Below are 22,231 nucleotides of genomic sequence, written 5' to 3' on the forward strand. Positions count from 1 at the left end.
ATTTAGAACACAGTTGGAACAAAAGCCAGGAGGGATCTGGCCCTCCAGGACCGGACTTCTGCACCCCTGCCCTAAACTATCCTTATAGTACACTTGTCATGGAATTGTAAAGCATTTTTATTGCTTTTGTTATGAGTAGTTATATATATATATATATATATATATATAAACATTTTTTGGGGTAATTAAATTGTAAATAATCGCCCGTCAGACCAGGAAAAAAACGGCCAAAAGCAATGTGCGCTTTTAACAGTATCAACGCTGTGGCTCCTGTTCATCAGATCAGTCAGGCGCCGCTGGTCTCATCCAAACCTGAAACCATGGCTAGCCGATCTGGAGAAATGTTATTTTAGATATGCGGTTGATCTTAAGTTCGAGTTTCCCATCACAGACTCACGTACGTACGTACGTACGTACGTACGTACGTGTGTGTGTGTGTGTCTGTTCCTTTCTGCACTCGGACCCTGCAGGACCCAGCGCAGCCAAACTGCACGGCCTCCTCTCTCATCCAGGGGGAGGGCCAGGGCTGGATTCGGATCCCAAATTTTGACCCCCCCCCCCCCCCCCCGTCGCTGCTGATTGCTTGTTTCTACGCGCTTTGAAAAGGGAGTCTCGTCTTCCAGAATATCACTTACAATGTGCGCCATCAAAAATAAAAATAAAGTTTCTAAAGAAGTTGATTCCATCAAGCTAAAACACCACACGAGCACTTGTCATGTGACACTTTCTATACTGGCTTGCTCGCTTGCAATTGGCTGCTGGTCCGCGGCGGTGCGGCACTGAGCGCTGGTTGAACATGTTACAGGTGTTACGGCACTGAGCGCTGGTTGAACATGTTACAGGTGTTACGGCACTGAGCGCTGGTTGAACATGTTACAGGTGTTACGGCACTGAGCGCTTCTCGCCTCCAGCGACAGTGTGTCGGGTGTGCAATCACGTGATGTCTGCGCACCAGACCAATGGCTATGCCAGGAAGTTTCTATTTATTGATCCCAATATTACACAGAGACCGCTTAAACACGTGCCGTTAGACACAGCAATGCAGCGCCTAGTTACAGAAATCACATCAATATCCCTTACATACTGTGCTGGGAGAACGCTCGGGTACGGAGATGGGCTGTCGCCAGCAGAGGAGTCAGGTGCCTGTCTTATATATCTTGCCTAACTGTGTGTGTAGCTGAACTTTGTGAACTCCGCTTGCACTGTTTTTGAATATAAAACCAGCTACCGGAGAATTTCAGGACCGCTCCGTCTCTCATCGCCCCCTCAAGACGCCCCTGTTCAGACCGCGCTTGTGGATCTCCTGATCCGCCCCTCCTGATCTGCGCTGGACTATCCTGACCTCAGCATCACGTCACTGGATCCTCACCTGATGCGCGATCCTTTTCACTACGAATACGTCATTGCAGAGACGACTGGTCGTTATGTTAACATGTTGCGTCCTATTTCGCACTGTATTCTAGTCGCGTTGTTTGCTCTTAGTCTAAAGTGCAGTGTAGTTAAATAAAGCTTGCTTTGTTGCCCTGTGCTGCACGTACCCTTGGATAAAGACATCTGCCAAATAAATTATAATTAATGGAGATCAGAGAAGAGTGAAGGGTTCACAATCCCGAGTGAACGCTATACTGCAGTTCAGTGTAGGATTCTGGGATATACCAACTTTATTTTAACGTAGGGGTGGCCAAAATTACCCCTTCCAATCCTGGACGGAACTAGTTAAATTTTATATATATAAAATTCTTCCTCCAAACCCTGCAGTAGTTCACTATCTCACTACACCCCTTAACCCACGAGTGGAGGAACACCCCCCCTGCTCCAAAAGGAAAATAAATAAACACAGGATTGGTTTAATTTAAAAACAAGCCCCAATGCATTAGAATGGAAACCAAACTACAAAATGATCAGGGTTGCAGAGGAAGTGTTACTGAAGATAAACAAATTAAAAAAAAAAAAAAACCCCCACACACAAATTGATTTTAAATTCTTTATTGCTTCAATTAAAACTGCAAGTCAGTGGGTTTGCCGGGTCTCCTGTAGATCACAGCGGCCAGCGCAGCGATGCAGGCCAGAGCCACAGCAGTGACCACACCAGCCAGGACCAGAACCTCAACCGGGAAGCCTGGGGAGAGAGAGAAAAAAATATATTACATATATATAAAAATAGGTGACACACAACTGGTCTTTGCAATCTATTTACAGTAATTCAAACACACTACTCAGATGCAGACTAGCTAAAGCCCAGCCATCTATAGAACCTCTATCCTTGCATACGTTACTGTAGATAGAATCCTAACTGACTGCATCCTAGTTCATATTGTATTCTAGCAGTGTTATTATTATACATAGAATCCAATATGAACTAGGATGCTAGTAGTGTTATTATTATACATAGCATCCTAGTTCATATTGGATTCTAGTAGTGTTATTATTATACATAGCATCCTAGTTCATATTGGATTCTAGTAGTGTTATTATTATACATAGCATCCTAGTTCATATTGGATTCTAGTAGTGTTATTATTATACATAGCATCCTAGTTCATATTGGATTCTAGTAGTGTTATTATTATACAGAGCATCCTAGTTCATATTGGATTCTAGTAGTGTTATTATTTGCACTGGCTGTAAACTACACTGTGTTTCAATATGAAGCTTGCATTGTAACCCTGCGCTGCCCTGTAACACCTGTGTGAGTCTCCTGGGATAAAGGGGTCTGCCAAGCAAAGAGCCAGCGCCATCTAGTGGTCAGAGACAGTTCACCCCCTTTTTTGGTTTTGCAGGCAGACCGTGCAGATCAGTGTAAAATCAATGCATGCAAACCAGCGAGCTTTACCTTGTGCGGTTCTGTCCTCTGCTTCCAGCTGCAGACTCGGGGCGTCGAGGTCGGGCAGAGTCTCCTGGATGAACAGCGGGCCGACCCGAGCATCGCTTTCCCAGTCCAGCACTGCAAGGAAAAGGGTGCAAGACAAAAATGGACCAGCTGGTACTGAAAACCAGCAACACTTAATTATTTGTTTATTTAGCAGACGCCTTTATCCAAGACGACTTACAGAGACTAGGGTGTGTGAACTATGCATCAGCTGCAGAGTCACTTACAACTACGTCTCACCCGAAAGACGAAGCACAAGGAGGTGAAGTGACTCGCTCAGGGTCACACAATGAGTCAGTGGCTGAGGTGGGATTTGAACCGGGGACCTCCTGGTTACAAGGAGGCCCTTTTTTTTTTTTTTTTTTTTTTTTTAATATATAAAGCCACTGGACCACACAGCCTCCTTCTCCAGGGTGAAAGCCTCTCCACTCCTCCCCAAAACAGACAAACCGATCCCTCACCCATGCTGCCAGCCGCTTCTCTCCCTTGCCTCTTTCCGTAAGGGGCTCCCATGCCACAGCTCCCAGTATTGCAGCAGCTGCACACCTGATCACTCCCGTCCACAGAGCTCCACCTAGGAGAGTCAGCCCAGGGGTTAGCTTACCCAGGGGAGGAGGAGGGACAGGGAGACGGGACGCCCCCTCCCACACACTCACCTGCTGGAGCTGGCAGCGAAAGAGCAGGCCTTGTTCACAGAGTCCACGTTCTGGGAAGCAGCCGTCACTTTCAGGTGGCAGGTGATGTAAATCTAGGAGGGAAGCGATAAATTTCACTAGTTTGAGGATGAGAGCGTTTCAATGGTATAGGGGCAGCAGTGTGGAGTAGTGGTTAGGGCTCTGGACCGGAGGGTCGTGGGTTCAATCCCAGGTGGGGGGGGGGGGGGGGGGGGGGGGGGACACTGCTGCTGTACCCTTGAGCAAGGTACTTGACCTAGATTGCTCCAGTAAAAACCCAACTGTATAAATGGGGAATTGTATGTAAAAATAATGTGATAACTTGTAACAATTGTAAGTCGCCCTCGATAAAGGCGTCTGCTAAGAAATAAATAATTTAGCAGAGGCTTTTAACTAAAGCGATTTACAGAGACTAGGGGGTGAACTATGCATCAACAACTGCTGCAGAGTCATTTCCAATAGGACCTTGTTTGTTTGACGTCTCAACCGAAGGACGGAGCACAAGGAGGTTCAGTGACTTGCTCTGGGTCACACACACACAGGGAGTCAGTGGCTGAGCCGGGATTTGAACCTCCTGGTATGGAGCCCCTCTCTAACCGCTGGCGCGGCACACTCCTGTGTTGCAGCGCTTACATTAACAGAGTCATTGTAAGCTGGTTTATAATCTCCACACTCACGGAGCTCCGGTGGTCAGAGTAGAACCGGAAGGCATCGAGCCTCAGCTGCAGCTTGGTGTTCTGCACTCGGGGAGAGATGAAGCGGGACCCAGAGCCAGACACCTTGGCATCCACCAGGCAGCTGTGGAGACACCACAGGGTTTAAGACATCCATGCTAGGACCCCACAGCTCAGCCAGGGTAACTGGATCTGACCGCTCACCCGCTGTTGTCAATGAAGACGTATCGGGGGCTGGCGGTCCGGTCAGGGACCATGGTGGCCACACAGCTGTCCACAAAGAGCCGGAGGGGCATGTGGTTGGTCCCCTCTACGGAGGCTTCGATGTTCAGGACGTCCCCCAGGAAGTAGACACTGGAGGTCCTCTGGGTGAGCCAGTCATCTGAGACAGAGAGAGAAGCATTGAAAAAAAAAAAAAGTGTACCTATGGGCATAAGGGGGGGGGGGGGGGGGGGGGGGTACTTGCCCCCCCCCGGTTGGAAATGAATTTAAAACATCCCACACAAGATCTATTACACACACGCAATAGATACACACGCCATTCTCTTCATTGCTCATCCAATCAGGTGACCTACATTCACAGCAAGCAGCAACAGAACCTTAAAAATACAGACGCGAGCGCCGCGTTACCGGCCAGCAGCTTCAGGGAGAAGTTGAGCGCCCCCTCGGCAGACTTGGTGGAGGAGAAGGGGCGCCATGTCGGTCGAAGGGCATTGCTGCTCACGTTGTGTTTCCTAGGAGACGAGAGGTTTCAGGACAGCGGTAGAAGTTAATGGAGCGCATTGAACGCAGTAGAAGGGCTATTAAAACCAATAGCCAGAGTGAAACCAGCACACCGAGTGACCACTGCATTAGGGACCGGCATCAGTGAAACTGAGCCGATATTACTGTTAATTGTTGGCCCAAAAGTATGATTATTTTTTTTTTTATGTATACGTTTTCTAAATACTCAATTTGAATAACGTCTCACCGCACTGTTTACATTTTAAAAAAGACCCAATTTGTCAAAGTTCTGAGTTCAGGAACCGGACCAGCTTAGCTGGGTCCAAACGGTTCCTAAAATTCATGTTCTGATGAAAATTGTTTCACACGGTTGGGAAATCAAATTCTTAAATCAAGTCGCCATTCCAACGTCTCTGGGGGAAGATTATCTATCTCTATATATAATAATATATATCTATATCTATATATAGCGCGAGTTTCTTAATGCAATGAACCCGTTTTAAAGGATTAACGCAGTAATGTTGCAGGACGCACCGCATGTAGCGGCACTCGATGCCCACTCCCGCCGAGTTGGTTCTCACGATCGGCTGGTTGGAATTCCTGCTCGGCTGGTATTTGAGGGTGAAGCTGTAGACTAGCTGGTCAGCTACCATCTTGGAATGGAAAGGGGGAAAATGGTTAAATACGATAGTCAGGGCTTCCGATTCTCGGTTTTAACCGATAAAACCAATTAAATAAGACAAGTGCCATGACCATAAAAGGATTTAGTTATGGAAAAAAAAAAACTGCATAAGTACTGTCGAGTTTTGTGACAAAACATTTTAGAAAAAGTAACAAACTATTTCAAATTACATATATATATATACATATATATATATATATACATATATATACATATATATATATATATATATATATATATATATATATATATATATATATTAGTAACGTTTATACAGAAATGTAAAAATAAAAGGTGTCGCTCAGCATTTAAACATTTAATACCCACTGAATACAATAGTTTTATCAATTAAAAATAATAAATACAGAATTATAATTAATTATAATAATAATACCATCAGGGTACTGCCACACTCCTGCAGCTGAGCCTCAAATATGACGCTCTGCATGACGTCATCCTGCCGCGTGACGCCGCAGCTACCCAGGCTGACGTCAGAAGCCTTGATCAGCTGGCCGATCCCGAAGAGATCCCGCTGGACGGTCACCACGACCTTATCCTCCCCGCACTGCGCCGCCACGGTCTGCGGGAGCACCGCTCTGCCTCCGGGCCGCGGGGGGTTCGAGGGGTTCAGGTAATTCACGAAGGATTTGATTTGCTGGGCTACGCGGACCGCGCTCTCCTTCAGCTGCTGTCCGGCGCCGATTCTCTTGAATTGAGGACTTGCTGATAAGTCGTTCGAGTCTTGCAGCTGGACGGCTGAAGAATCGTGTTGCTTTTGCCCCATCTGCACCCTGGGCCATTCCTCCCAAGAGAAAGCGCCTTGCAGCACGGCCAGCAAAAGTACAATTACCGAAGCGGTCGTCAAAAACGCGGCTCGCCTTGCAAACAACATGGTCTCGTTCAACTGAACTGAACAAACGCTCGCTCATGCGCTCTCGGTGCCCGCTCCAGTTATTTTATATTTGAGGGTCACAGACGTAGCCACTCCGCGTCCAATGATTTCTCGCGTTTTAACTTCCCAATTAAGAGAACAATTAATTAGTAATATAATTAAGGTCCTATAGGCGCTCTTTTTTCAGTGGGCTGGGTTTATGGACACGGCTCACCCACCGTAGCAATATAATAGATATGCAGGCATGTTTTTAAACGTTACCCCCCCCCCCCACCACGCCCACCCCCCAAAAAAATTACACAACCAGAAAGACAATCAGGTTTTGACATTTTTAACTGCACCTTTAAAAAAGGAAGCTCAGACTTCAAGCCGTGAGGGGGGGGGGGGGGGGGAGATATAAAGTAGCTCGTCCAATTCGTTAAAAATATTTTTTTTCGCGCTTGGATGTTGTTAGTTAATACAATACAGTAACATAGCGTAGTTATTTTTCTTGGAGGGCGGGGACATCATTTTTAAAAGTACTAAGATTTTTTTTTAAAAAAAATGTCTCCCCCCCCAAGTTTGTTTTTAAATGGAACAACCCATTCCCGGAGTAAGCAGATTCCAAAATACCACTGACATTGAACGAATAGAGAGCGAGGCGTGTACAGTGTGTTCCAGTCTAATTAATTTAATATCAGCAATATGAATTACACTGTACGAGACTCCACGCCAGGAGACTGTAAAGATATAATGCGGTTGATCGTGGTGAGTTTTTGCAACAAACTACACAGCATTTTCAGAAAAATAAATACAATGCTGCCCTATGCTTTACCAGACCTCTCTGTGCTTTACAATGCTTCCCTATGCTTTACCACACCTCTCTGTGCTTTACAATGCTTCCCTATGCTTTACCAGACCTCTCTGTGCTTTACAATGCTTCCCTATGCTTTACCAGACCTCTCTGTGCTTTACAATGCTTCCCTATGCTTTACCAGACCTCTCTGTGCTTTACAATGCTTCCCTATGCTTTACCAGACCTCTCTGTGCTTTACAATGCTTCACTATGCTTTACCAGACCTCTCTGTGCTTTACAATGCTTCCCTATGCTTTACCAGACCTCTCTGTGCTTTACAATGCTTCCTTATGCTTTACCAGACCTCTCTGTGCTTTACAATGCTTCCCTATGCTTTACCATGCTGTCACTGTGCTTTACAATGCTTCCCTATGCTTTACCAGACCTCTCTGTGCTTTACAATGCTTCCCTATGCTTTACCAGACCTCTCTGTGCTTTACAATGCTTCCCTATGCTTTACCATGCTGTCACTGTGCACGCTAAGTCACATGACTCGCGTCTCTCAGCTCTCTGATTCAGTCGGTCACTCCGTGTGAGTCCTCCTGATTCAAGTAAAGATCATTAATTAACTTGTTGTGTGTTGCTGTTCTTTGTTCTGCAGGATTTGGCAGAGTATGAGAAAATGCCAAATGAAGTTAAACTTTCCCACAAAGGTAATCAGATGACCGTCGGAGCTCGGCTGTGCGTAATCGGTCCTTTAGCACCTGCCAAACGTAGCACATACTTTGTTTTTGTTGTTGTTGTTGTTGATGCCCAGTTTCTAACTGGCTTCGTCGGCCTGTTGTTTGAGTGTTCTGTTTTAACTCTGTTGCTTCGGTTTTGTTCACCGCAGATGTTTCAGTCTAAATTTTTGTGTTCACTCTGCAGATAGCAGCCCCTTGGGACGCTTTTATGACACCTCCATATATAAAATAAGAAACTGAAGCCTAAAAATGATCAATTTCTTGGTGCCCCCCCCCTCTCCGTGGTGATGATCAAGCATCTCCGTTTTCTATGCCTTTTCTTTTTTCACACAGTTTAAAAACTAAGAAAACGCAGGGATGGAAAATCCCATTGCACAGCAGGTTCATCCGTTCCAGGTTTTACACCCAGCTTGATCAGCTCCCAGGCAACAAGCTGAGGTGTGTATCTTATTACAGTAAAACCAGGAGTGGATCAAACCGCTTTGCAACGGGAGTCTCGTTTCCATCCCTGCAATGCGTAGTCCATTCTGGGCAGTAGCGTTCACGGCAGATCATTTCGCCCCCAGTACGACCCCTCTGAAGCAGTGTGAGGTGGTAAGCATGGAGGGCAGGCTGTCTTGAGTTTTTCTATCGCAGGATTTTCTCTTCTCTTTTGCAGAACTAGAAGCCGACGGATTTTCAAGCAACCCTTTCTTTAAGTGTTTAGTGGCTGAAGTTCCCGAGGAATTAAAAAGCAAAGAAGGTACAGCGGACTTCTCTTTATCCAGCTGTGCTGTTCGTTCAGTGTATTATTATTATTATTATTATTATTATTATTATTATTATTATTAATGAGTCGTTCAGCAGACGCTTTTATCCAAAGAGACTTACAGAGACTAGGGGGGGTGAACTCTGCATCATCAACAACTGCTGCTGCTGCTGCTGCTGCAGAGTCACTTCCAATAGGAGCTCGTTTGTTTGACGTCTCATCCGAAGGACGGAGCACAAGGAGGTTCAGTGACTTGCTCAGGGTCACACACGCGCACACACACACACACACACACACACACACACACACACGCGCGCACACACACGCACACACACACACACACACACACACACACACACACACACACAGGGAGTCAGTGGCTGAGCTGGGATTTGACCCTCCTGGTATCGAGACCCCTTTTCTTTAAGCTCTGGACCCGGGAGCATGCTTTTACTCTGTGTTTGTTTTCTGCAGGGCACACGATCATGGGCTACGGCTTCTATTTCTTCACCTATTGCACGTGGAAAGGAAGAGTCGTCTATCTGGAAGACCTGTACGTGATGCCGGAGTTCAGAGGTAAGGGATGCACGGCACAATCGAAATCTCTACAGCGCTGTTAGAAACCTGAGAAGAAACACGAATCTGATCTCTGTGAAGCATATTCAAAAACAAACCCAGGGGGTACACTAACCCTTATATCAGATGAGGGAAGCATTGTAAAGCACAGAGAGGTCTGGTAAAGCACAGGGAAGCATTGTAAAGCACAGAGAGGTCTGGTAAAGCACAGGGAAGCATTGTAAAGCACAGAGAGGTCTGGTAAAGCATAGGGAAGCATTGTAAAGCACAGAGAGGTCTGGTAAAGCATAGGGAAGCATTGTAAAGCACAGAGAGGTCTGGTAAAGCACAGGGAAGCATTGTAAAGCACAGAGAGGTGTGATAAAGCATAGGGAAGCATTGTAAAGCACAGAGAGGTCTGGTAAAGCATAGGGAAGCATTGTAAAGCAAAGAGAGGTCTGGTAAAGCATAGGGAAGCATTGTAAAGCACAGAGAGGTGTGGTAAAGCATAGGGAAGCATTGTAAAGCACAGAGAGGTCTGGTAAAGCATAGGGAAGCATTGTAAAGCACAGAGAGGTCTGGTAAAGCATAGGGAAGCATTGTAAAGCAAAGAGAGGTCTGGTAAAGCATAGGGAAGCATTGTAAAGCACAGAGAGGTGTGGTAAAGCATAGGGAAGCATTGTAAAGCACAGAGAGGTCTGGTAAAGCATAGGGAAGCATTGTAAAGCAAAGAGAGGTGTGGTAAAGCATAGGGAAGCATTGTAAAGCACAGAGAGGTCTGGTAAAGCATAGGGAAGCATTGTAAAGCACAGAGAGGTCTGGTAAAGCATAGGGAAGCATTGTAAAGCACAGAGAGGTCTGGTAAAGCATAGGGAAGCATTGTAAAGCACAGAGAGGTCTGGTAAAGCATAGGGAAGCATTGTAAAGCACAGAGAGGTGTGGTAAAGCATAGGGAAGCATTGTAAAGCACAGAGAGGTCTGGTAAAGCATAGGGAAGCATTGTAAAGCACAGAGAGGTCTGGTAAAGCAAATTAATAAATAAACATGACAAACAATGGTAAATTCAAAGTATAATCATGGGAAAAGCGTGGGGGTGGGGGAACTGCAGAACTGTTTTATAAGGTAAATGATAAAGCTGTGATTGCATGCTGTGCTGTGCTGATGGTCGGAGCATTTCAGCACAGCCGCTTTGTGACTTGAGACTCCAGGACTGTTGGAGTGAGTTTCGTGGCTCTGCTGGCAGCGATTGAGATGGACTGGAATTGGCAGCATCGACCCCGCTGTGTTGAGGGACACGGCTTAAACTAACCTGTCTCTCTGATCTCCTAGGAAAAGGAATTGGGAAAGCACTGATGAGTCGCATTGCACAGGTAAAGAATACACTCTGTGGGGGAGGGGGGAGGGAGGAAGGGGGAGGGAGAGGGGGAGGGGGAGGAGGAGGAGGAGGAGGAGGAGGGAGAGAGGGAGGGGGAGAGAGAGGGGATGGGAGAGAGAAGGGGAAGAGGGGATGGAGGGAGGGGGAGAGGGAAGGGGGAGGATGGTGAGAGGGGATGGGGAGAGAGGAGGGGGGAGGGGATGGAGGGAGGGGGAGAGGGAAGGGGGAGGATGGTGAGAGGGGATGGGGAGAGAGGAGGGGGGAGGGGATGGAGGGAGGGGGAGAGGGAAGGGGGAGGATGGTGAGAGGGGATGGGGAGAGAGGAGGGGGGAGGGGATGGAGGGAGGGGGAGAGGGAAGGGGGAGGATGGTGAGAGTGGATGGGGAGAGAGGAGGGGGGAGGGGATGGAGGGAGGGGGAGAGGGAAGGGGTAAGATGGTGAGAGGGGATGGGGAGAGAGGAGGGGGGAGGGGATGGAGGGAGGGGGAGAGGGAAGGGGGAGGATGGTGAGAGGGGATGGGGAGAGAGGAGGGGGGAGGGGATGGAGGGAGGGGGAGAGGGAAGGGGGAGGATGGTGAGAGGGGATGGGGAGAGAGGAGGGGGGAGGGGATGGAGGGAGGGGGAGAGGGAAGGGGGAGGATGGTGAGAGGGGATGGGGAGAGAGGAGGGGGGAGGGGATGGAGGGAGGGGGAGAGGGAAGGGGGAGGATGGTGAGAGGGGATGGGGAGAGAGGAGGGGGGAGGGGAGGTGATTTATTGCCCTAAAGAAACAAACACTAAAACAAATGTAATAAGATAGATAGATAGATAGATAGATAGACACTGACATCTCTTGTCACAATAGAAGACGGAGAGACAGACAGACAGACAGACAGAGAGAGAGACAGACAGACAGAGAGAGAGACAGACAGACAGACAGACAGACAGACAGATAGACAGACAGACAGAGAGAGATAGATTGGGGTATTACAGTTTTGCCCTTGTTGGACCCCTCGCATCCTCGCTCACTACAGATTTCTGCTACAGATCGCTCTGTCCAGTACAAGAAGGGGACATTTCACCGGTCTGTTGTGATTTACATTTACAGTATTTAGATTTTTATTTTCTTTGATAATTCATTGACAGTGTAAACAGAATGTCTTAAAAAAACACACACACATTTTACAATTTTAGCATTTTTTTTTTTTTCTTTTCCCTGGGTAATCATTTCGATAGGTAAGGAGCCATGACCATTGCCTCGTTTTCTCCGGGGCGCTCGGTCCGCACCCTCGGATGACCTGGTCATTTTGGTCAGCGGTCACTGATGTCCACCCCTGTGGTTCTTTCTCCAGATCGGCCGGGCGCAGGGCTGTGTTCGGATGCAGTTCACCGTGCTGGATTGGAATAAGCCTTCCCTGGATTTCTACAGCAGCCACGGAGCTCTGAATCTGACCGCCGCCGAGGGCTGGCAGCTGCTGCGTTTCGAGGGTGAAGCCTTAGAGAAGCTAGCCCAAAACGCCAACTGAAGAGGGGCTGACCGACAGAGAGGCGCAGGGGCCACCCATCTCCACAGCGTGGCCTCTTCGATTCAGAGCCACTAGCTGGGCAGTCTGCAGAAGCAGAGTTTAGTCTCGGCTTTAAACTGCAGTCTGTTTGTTTTTATTTTTTAAAGTTGGTCATGTTGTTGTTGTTGTTCTTTTCCAGAATGTTTTGGCCGTTGCTGTGGTCCTTTGGGGTTGTATTTTTCGAAGCAGGGATTTAAATAAAGCCCCCTTTGCAGAGCAGTACAGCAGTGTGATCCATTCCTGGTTTTACTGTGAGTTTAATAATAAGACACACCTGAGCTTGTTAGCTATAATATTAATAACAGACTTCATTGAGGGGAGCTCTGAACCCCAGGACTGGGTGCAGCAGCAGCAGCAGCAGCAGCAGCAGCAGGGCTAGTGTGAGTTTGTAACCCTGCTCAAACTCCTGGCTCCTGATCATTTCAATATTAATAATAATAACAGACTTCATTGAGGGGAGCTCTGAACCCCAGGACTGGGTGCAGCAGCAGCAGCAGCAGCAGGGCTAGTGTGAGTTTGTAACCCTGCTCAAACTCCTGGCTCCTGATCATTTCAATATTAATAATAATAACAGACTTCATTGAGGGGAGCTCTGAACCCCAGGACTGGGTGCAGCAGCAGCAGCAGCAGCAGGGCTAGTGTGAGTTTGTTCTACAGTTTCACCCAAGAAGATTGTCAATGTGCAGACATAAAAAGATACGTTTCTGTATTCTTTATTTATTAAAAAAAAAAAAAAAAAAAAAGTAATAATTCAAGACTGGGATGTAGATCTTCAAATCACGGTTAATTATCGCCTCAACTCGGAAACTATACGATGCGTTCCATTTCCCGAATGCCAAGCCGTTACCTCATTTCCGGCAGTTGAGGTCGACAAGTATTTCCTGCAGATGAGGTCAGCAGATCCGAGAAGATGGAGGCCGTCGTTAGTGAAACCGTAACTCCGGAGGATTTAATGGTGAGTTTTCTTGTCAAAAGACTGGTTTTCTGGTGCGGAGAACAGCGAGAACCGAGTCGGCTTACACTTCGGGGACGGTAGAACGAAATGGAAATTAATTGTGTGTTGTTTTGTAAAGTGACGACGTCAATATCTCTGACCGAGTGTGGATGTTATTTTGTTTCCAGAAAGATTGGGCGTGGAGTCGTTTAAAGTACAAGGCGTGACATTAAAATGTTTTATATTGACCCTTCATATTTAAAAATGTTCATCTCTAACAGTATTGAGGTACAGCGGTGTGCAAATGTGTTTTGAAACACGTCCGTTAATTCTGTAGTGTTGTTTTCCTGTGCGTGGGACATCAAAACCGCTGGAACAGAAAATAGTCAAATTATTATTATTATTATTATTATTATTATTATTATTATTATTTATTTCTTAGCAGACGCCCTTATCCAGAGCGACTTACAATCGTAAGCAAATGCAATTCAAGTATCACAGTACAAGTAATAATATAATTATTGATCGTATAATTCAGTTTGAAGACTTTTTAATGAGGCCACAAGTGCAATTAAATTTAAAACAGTAAGAGAAAAAGTACACCTAAGCCACACACGGTAAAACGCAGTCTTTAAGATGCCTAATTTAAAACACAAAGCGGTCTGACATTTTCACCCATCGTGAGAGGCTGTTGTTTCTACATCGCTGATTACTGAGCTGAAAATATTTTAGATAGTATTTTTTTTTTCGTTTTTTATTTTCCAAATCTCTACCTCCTGTGACTGCGTGTTAACTAGTCGTGGTTGTTAAAGGTTTAAGATTTATTTTAAAAAAATGATTTGCTACAAGTTTTAAAGAGATTTTAAATGCTGGACTTTGCTATCGGGGTACAGTCCAGACCGGGTATTTTTAATGCTGAAAATAATCTGTCGGGACATCCTGTTACACGAGTTAAAAAAAAAAAAAAAAAACACATCGATAAACTCAGCGTCTGTTTTGAAATAAGTATAAGTTTTGAAATAATAATAAATAATAATTTAAGCGAATCGGGATCAATCAAGATTATTATTATTATTATTATTATTATTTATTTCTTAGCAGACGCCCTTATCCAGGGCGACTTACAATCGTAAGCAAATACATTTCAAGTGTTACAATACAAGTAATACAATAAGAGCAAGAAATACAATAACTTTTGTTCAAGTGTGACAAACCACAATTCAATAATACAAGATGCGAAAGTATGTTAAAAAAGTGACGTTGTTTTGTAAGGAACAGCATTTCTTTTCCTGAGTATAATTGGGGAAAACCGGTTACAATCGGTTCAACGTACGTTTTTAAAGGGACGTCATGTGATCAAAAATAAAACCTGACACGTGTATGACACAGACAGGGAGACTGTCCCGTGTCCCCAGAATGCGAGTCTCTCAATAACCAGGCCGAATAATGTCGCTACAGAGTTTCAAGGCAATCGGATAGGCGGTTTTGGGGACAAATGCAAGGAGGCTGTGTGGTCCAGTGGTTAAAGAAAAAGGGCTTGTAAACAGGAGGTCCCCGGTTCAAATCTCACCTCAGCCACTGACTCACTGTGTGACCCTGAGCAAGTCACTTCACCTCCTTGTGCTCCGTCTTTCAGGTGAGACGTAGTTGTAAGTGACTCTGCAGCTGATGCATAGTTCACACACCCTAGTCTCTGTAAGTCGCCTTGGATAAAGGCGTCTGCTAAATAAACTAATAATAATAACTGATACACAGGTGTATGGACAGACGCACCCGTGCGTGCGGGTGTTCTGTATATATTATTACCTGTGTATGGACGCCTCTAACGCGGTCCTGTATTAAAACAGCACTGGCTAAAGCGCTTTGGAGTTGAGCTAGTCTAAAGTAACACAGCCCTTGTGTTTGTGTCTCTCATTCAGAAATTTGAAAAGAAGTACACAGCTGAACTGGCTAAAGGCTCTGTCTCCAAAGACAGCCAGTTTGAGTACGCCTGGTGCCTGATCAGAAGCAAGTACTCCAACGACATAGCCAAGGGCATCCTGCTTCTGGAAGGTGAGACACTGTCCCTGACCACATTCCGGCGCCTCCTTAAGACTCGCCTCTTCAGACAGCACCTGTAGAGCTCCTCTGTTTTCACCCTTCCTTAAATGCGCTTTACTTGCTCTTATCTGCTTCCGATTTTACTGCATTTAATCCTGTACTTGAGTACTGTAATCTGTCACAAGTGTTATTTAATCTGTAGTATTTTGTATTTAATTATATCCTGATGTAACTATCACTGACTCCGTTATTGAATTGTATTTTGTCACACTTGTACTTGCTTGAACCAAAGTCATTGTATTTATCTTGCTCTTAATTGTATTATTACTTGTACTGTAATACTTGGAATGTATTTGCTTACAATTGTAAGTCGCCCTGGATAAGGGTGTCTGTGAAGAAATACATAATTATTATTATTATTATTATTATTCGTTTTTAATTGATTTCAAATTGGTGTTGACTGATTAATCAGAATTCTGTAAACTCTTAGCCTCATAACATACCAGGGATGGAAATAAGACTCCTGTTGCACAGCAGTTTGATCCATTCCTGGTTTCAATAGGAGTTTAATAATCACACACCTGAGCTTGTTGCCTAGACACACTGGGGCTGATCAAGCTGGTAGTAAAACCTGGACTGGATCAAACTGCTGTGCAATGGCTGTCTTACTTCCAGCCCTGAAGACTCCCATTGCGTAGCAGTCTCGCCCAGTCCAGGTTTTACTTCAAGCTTGATCAGCCCCAGTGTGTCTAGGGAACAAGGGCAGGTGTGCCTTGTTGTTAAACTCATAGTAAAACCAGGAATGGATCACACTGCTGTGTAACGGGAGTCTTATTTCCCATCCCCTGCAGATGAAATTATACTCGTGTGCTTTTCAATAACAAGTGAAATGCTTTTTTTTTTTTTTCTTTTTCAGAGCTCGTGCACAAGGGGACAAAAGATGATCAGCGAGACTATCTGTTCTACCTGGCTGTGGCAAACTACAGACTGAAGGTACTGAGCGTCTCTCCCTCCCCACAGCCGACCGCGGGGGGGGGGGGGGGGCAAACTCAGTGCCCCCCGAGCTCTCTGTTACTTAATTGGTCTAATGATTTTATTAATTACACATTGAACCCTTCTCTCCCAGGCCTCCCACACACCTGGTGTACCTTGAAACAAAAAAATCAACTGTAAAAGCCCCTCCCTGCTCGGCTTCTCCCCTCTCCACGTCAAATCTCTTCTGTTTTCGTCTGCAGGAGTATGAGAAGGGACTGAAGTACGTCCGCGTTCTGCTGAAGAACGAACCGTCCAACACGCAGGGCTTGGAGCTGGAGAAGCTGATCAAGAAAGCCATGCAGAAAGGCAAGCAGCAGCTCACCGCTTCACTATACCTCCCTTATAATCACCTATATGATGTTTGTGTCTGTGTGTGTTTATTTAGCAGACCCCTTTATCCCAGGAGACTCACGCAGGTGTTACAGGGCAGCGCAGGGTTACAATGCAAGCTTCATATTGAAACACAGTGTAGTTTACAGCCAGTGCAAATAATAACACTACTAGAATCCAATATGAACTAGGATGCTATGTATAATAATAACACTACTAGAATACAATATGAACTAGGATGCTGTGTATAATAATAACACTACTAGAATCCAATATGAACTAGGATGCTATGTATAATAATAACACTACTAGAATCCAATATGAACTAGGATGCTGTGTATAATAATAACACTACTAGAATCCAATATGAACTAGGATGCTGTGTATAATAATAACACTACTAGAATCCAATATGAACTAGGATGCTCTGTATAATAATAACACTACTAGAATACAATATGAACTAGGATGCTATGTATAATAATAACACTACTAGAATACAATATGAACTAGGATGCTCTGTATAATAATAACACTACTAGAATACAATATGAACTAGGATGCTCTGTATAATAATAACACTACTAGAATCCAATATGAACTAGGATGCTCTGTATAATAATAACACTACTAGAATCCAATATGAACTAGGATGCTCTGTATAATAATAACACTACTAGAATCCAATATGAACTAGGATGCTATGTATAATAATAACACTACTAGAATCCAATATGAACTAGGATGCTCTGTATAATAATAACACTACTAGAATCCAATATGAACTAGGATGCTCTGTATAATAATAACACTACTAGAATCCAATATGAACTAGGATGCTATGTATAATAATAACACTACTAGAATCCAATATGAACTAGGATGCTCTGTATAATAATAACACTACTAGAATACAATATGAACTAGGATGCTGTGTATAATAATAACACTACTAGAATCCAATATGAACTAGGATGCTATGTATAATAATAACACTACTAGAATCCAATATGAACTAGGATGCTCTGTATAATAATAACACTACTAGAATCCAATATGAACTAGGATGCTATGTATAATAATAACACTACTAGAATCCAATATGAACTAGGATGCTATGTATAATAATAACACTACTAGAATCCAATATGAACTAGGATGCTCTGTATAATAATAACACTACTAGAATACAATATGAACTAGAATGCTCTGTATAATAATAACACTACTAGAATCCAATATGAACTAGGATGCTATGTATAATAATAACACTACTAGAATACAATATGAACTAGGATGCTGTGTATAATAATAACACTACTAGAATCCAATATGAACTAGGATGCTCTGTATAATAATAACACTACTAGAATCCAATATGAACTAGGATGCTGTGTATAATAATAACACTACTAGAATCCAATATGAACTAGGATGCTCTGTATAATAATAACACTACTAGAATACAATATGAACTAGGATGCTCTGTATAATAATAACACTACTAGAATCCAATATGAACTAGGATGCTATGTATAATAATAACACTACTAGAATCCAATATGAACTAGGATGCTGTGTATAATAATAACACTACTAGAATCCAATATGAACTAGGATGCTATGTATAATAATAACACTACTAGAATCCAATATGAACTAGGATGCTATGTATAATAATAACACTACTAGAATCCAATATGAACTAGGATGCTCTGTATAATAATAACACTACTAGAATCCAATATGAACTAGGATGCTGTGTATAATAATAACACTACTAGAATCCAATATGAACTAGGATGCTGTGTATAATAATAACACTACTAGAATCCAATATGAACTAGGATGCTCTGTATAATAATAACACTACTAGAATACAATATGAACTAGGATGCTATGTATAATAATAACACTACTAGAATACAATATGAACTAGGATGCTCTGTATAATAATAACACTACTAGAATACAATATGAACTAGGATGCTCTGTATAATAATAACACTACTAGAATCCAATATGAACTAGGATGCTCTGTATAATAATAACACTACTAGAATCCAATATGAACTAGGATGCTATGTATAATAATAACACTACTAGAATACAATATGAACTAGGATGCAATGTATAATAATAACACTACTAGAATACAATATGAACTAGGATGCAATGTATAATAATAACACTACTAGAATCCAATATGAACTAGGATGCTATGTATAATAATAACACTACTAGAATACAATATGAACTAGGATGCTATGTATAATAATAACACTACTAGAATCCAATATGAACTAGGATGCTATGTATAATAATAACACTACTAGAATACAATATGAACTAGGATGCTATGTATAATAATAACACTACTAGAATACAATATGAACTAGGATGCTCTGTATAATAATAACACTACTAGAATCCAATATGAACTAGGATGCTATGTATAATAATAACACTACTAGAATACAATATGAACTAGGATGCTCTGTATAATAATAACACTACTAGAATACAATATGAACTAGGATGCTATGTATAATAATAACACTACTAGAATACAATATGAACTAGGATGCTATGTATAATAATAACACTACTAGAATACAATATGAACTAGGATGCTATGTATAATAATAACACTACTAGAATCCAATATGAACTAGGATGCTCTGTATAATAATAACACTACTAGAATACAATATGAACTAGGATGCTATGTATAATAATAACACTACTAGAATACAATATGAACTAGGATGCTATGTATAATAATAACACTACTAGAATCCAATATGAACTAGGATGCTCTGTATAATAATAACACTACTAGAATCCAATATGAACTAGGATGCTCTGTATAATAATAACACTACTAGAATCCAATATGAACTAGGATGCTCTGTATAATAATAACACTACTAGAATCCAATATGAACTAGGATGCTATGTATAATAATAACACTACTAGAATACAATATGAACTAGGATGCTCTGTATAATAATAACACTACTAGAATCCAATATGAACTAGGATGCTCTGTATAATAATAACACTACTAGAATCCAATATGAACTAGGATGCTCTGTATAATAATAACACTACTAGAATCCAATATGAACTAGGATGCTATGTATAATAATAACACTACTAGAATCCAATATGAACTAGGATGCTATGTATAATAATAACACTACTAGAATACAATATGAACTAGGATGCTATGTATAATAATAACACTACTAGAATCCAATATGAACTAGGATGCTGTGTATAATAATAACACTACTAGAATCCAATATGAACTAGGATGCTATGTATAATAATAACACTACTAGAATCCAATATGAACTAGGATGCTATGTATAATAATAACACTACTAGAATCCAATATGAACTAGGATGCTATGTATAATAATAACACTACTAGAATACAATATGAACCAGGATGCTGTGTATAATAATAACACTACTAGAATCCAATATGAACTAGGATGCTGTGTATAATAATAACACTACTAGAATCCAATATGAACTAGGATGCTATGTATAATAATAACACTACTAGAATCCAATATGAACTAGGATGCTATGTATAATAATAACACTACTAGAATCCAATATGAACTAGGATGCAACAGGTTCGGATTACAAGTTATCTCTACAGTGATGTGTTAGCAGTGCAATAGTGCATCAGCTGAGGGTCCAGTAACGTGGAGCGGATCAAGAGATCAACAAGGGCAGTCTAATATTACAATTAGTAATTCATAATGATAAGTAATCTGTGAACGATGTGGCTTGAAATGTTGTTGTTTTTTTTTAACCTTGCAGATGGGCTTGTCGGCATGGCGATAGTCGGTGGGATTGGCCTGGGCGTGGCCGGGCTGGCCGGCCTCATTGGATTGGCTGTGGCCAAGTCCAAATAAGGGATTGGAAGACCCCGCCCCCTGCAGAACGCTCCAGACCCGAGGATTCCGAATCTGTCCACTCTGTTTGCATTTCACTTGGAATAACCAGACGCGCCTGAGCTTGATACCCGAACACACCGCGGCTGCGCCAGCTCCTAGAAAAACCTGGAGTGGGTGAAGCGGCTGTGCAACGGGAGTCTGATTGCCATCCCCGCAGCACCTGTCTCTGAAAAAAAAAAAATAAGCCCTTTTAATTCAGAGAGGGGCAAATAGCGAGCTTGTCCTGTGCAGGGTGAAATGTTACTAAAATATATATATGTGTGCGTATGTTCCAATAAGTTTTATTTTAGCTTTTTACAAAACATCTGTAATGTAAAAAATCTATATATTTTTTTTTTGCAAGACATTAATAGCCAAATATGTATAATTGAGTGTGTTTTGTAAATAAAACTGTAATATAACAAGTCTACTATAATTTAGTATTTAATCAGATTTAGCAATTTCTATTTAACTGGAATTATTTTATTTTTTTTTAGAGTTTTTCAGAACTGATAAACCCTTAAAAAAAAAAAAAAAAATTAATGGCACACTGCATCCTGGATGATTATTATTGTTGTTGTTATTATTATTATTATTATTATTATTATTTAGTCATTTAGCAGACGCTTTTATCCAAAGCGACTCACAGAGACTAGGGAGGTGAACTCTGCATCATCAACAACTGCTGCTGCTGCAGAGTCACTTCCAATAGGAGCTCGTTTGTTTGACGCCTGTGCTGGGAGGTTATTCTGTAGTTTCAGCAATAGTAAGAAAGTCTGGTAAGAAATTCAAGACAATGTGTTTTTATATGGGGTATAAAAATAAGGAGTCTGGCTGTTTGACCTCCTGAGCTTGGAAGAACGTTTTTTGATCTCTGGCAAACCTACAGAGACAGCCATGTGCAAATCTATCAGACCCCCTCCAGAGGCGTCCCTCATCTCCTGTCTGTACCTGCCTGCATGAAAACCTGAGGGACTCGCAGAGGCGTGTTCTAAGAACACGGAGACAGTTCTGAGGTTCTGAGTTCCGGTTCTAAAAGGCTGCATTGTCTGCCAGGTTCAGTCTGGGCATGGACAGCAGTGTGCAAATCTAGCACAACAGAGCTGTATAGATTGTGTGTTAACTTTGGCCCGAACTCCAAAAACTCCCTGGCCCTCGATCTCTCAGTGCAAATAAAAAAATAGACAGCTTCTTCCTTTTTTTCCAAAACCGGACGGGAACACGATAAGATAAGAGAGCGAGAGACAGAGGTGCAACAAGGTCACTTCTCTCGAGTCAATCATTAATTCGACAGACAAAGCCCAGAGTTTGTACAGGAAGTTAGAAGACAAGTTTAATAGTATAGAAAAAGAAAAAACTGTTTACTATTATAATCATCGCCCACGCTACTCCACTACTCCGCTCGCTCCACTGGCTCCCGATCTCCGCTCGCATCCAGTTCAAGACTCTTGTACTAGACTACAGATGCCTTGACCAGACTGCACCCAGCTACCTCCAGACCCTCATCTCTCCCTACACCCCCACTCGACCTCTCCGCTCCTCCTGCACTAGAAGACTGGCTCTGCCTCCCGAACCCGCTCCTTCTCCACCCTTGCTCCACAGTGGTGGAATGACCTTCCTACAGATGTCAGGACTGCCCAGTCCCTGACCACATTCCGGCGCCTCCTTAAGACTCACCTCTTC

At 43.0% G+C, this 22,231-nt stretch overlaps 3 protein-coding genes across 4 annotated transcripts; 2 read left to right on the top strand and 1 right to left on the bottom strand.

The window, feature by feature from the left end:
• Positions 1-1,970: 1,970 nt before the first annotated feature.
• Positions 1,971-6,569, bottom strand: LOC117404562 (zona pellucida sperm-binding protein 3-like). Of its 2 annotated transcripts, XM_034007452.3 has the most exons (9): positions 6,017-6,569; positions 5,475-5,593; positions 4,848-4,951; positions 4,422-4,599; positions 4,221-4,341; positions 3,526-3,617; positions 3,331-3,443; positions 2,834-2,944; positions 1,971-2,119 (listed from the first exon to the last, which is right to left on the bottom strand). In XM_034007452.3, exons 1-9 carry the CDS (start codon positions 6,512-6,514, stop codon positions 1,998-2,000), a joined length of 1,458 nt encoding a protein of 485 aa, XP_033863343.3. In that variant the 5' UTR covers positions 6,515-6,569; the 3' UTR covers positions 1,971-1,997. The 2 variants fall into 2 exon arrangements, with proteins under 2 accessions (XP_033863343.3, XP_058874997.1); XM_059019014.1 differs by lacking the exon at positions 3,331-3,443.
• A 526-nt stretch (positions 6,570-7,095) lies between these two features.
• LOC131727751 (thialysine N-epsilon-acetyltransferase-like) lies at positions 7,096-12,995 on the top strand. Its single transcript, XM_059019016.1, has 6 exons — positions 7,096-7,261; positions 7,951-8,002; positions 8,691-8,774; positions 9,255-9,356; positions 10,665-10,705; positions 12,040-12,995. The coding sequence occupies exons 1-6, from the start codon at positions 7,199-7,201 to the stop codon at positions 12,211-12,213; spliced, it is 516 nt and encodes a 171-aa protein (XP_058874999.1). The 5' UTR covers positions 7,096-7,198; the 3' UTR covers positions 12,214-12,995.
• A 78-nt stretch (positions 12,996-13,073) lies between these two features.
• On the top strand, positions 13,074-20,973 carry LOC117404576 (mitochondrial fission 1 protein). Its single transcript, XM_034007471.3, has 5 exons — positions 13,074-13,207; positions 15,106-15,238; positions 16,143-16,219; positions 16,462-16,567; positions 20,433-20,973. The coding sequence occupies exons 1-5, from the start codon at positions 13,163-13,165 to the stop codon at positions 20,525-20,527; spliced, it is 456 nt and encodes a 151-aa protein (XP_033863362.1). The 5' UTR covers positions 13,074-13,162; the 3' UTR covers positions 20,528-20,973.
• The last annotated feature ends 1,258 nt before the right edge of the window (positions 20,974-22,231 follow it).

The sequence above is a fragment of the Acipenser ruthenus genome, unplaced genomic scaffold, assembly GCF_902713425.1.
Source record: "Acipenser ruthenus unplaced genomic scaffold, fAciRut3.2 maternal haplotype, whole genome shotgun sequence".
Lineage (NCBI taxonomy): Eukaryota > Metazoa > Chordata > Actinopteri > Acipenseriformes > Acipenseridae > Acipenser > Acipenser ruthenus.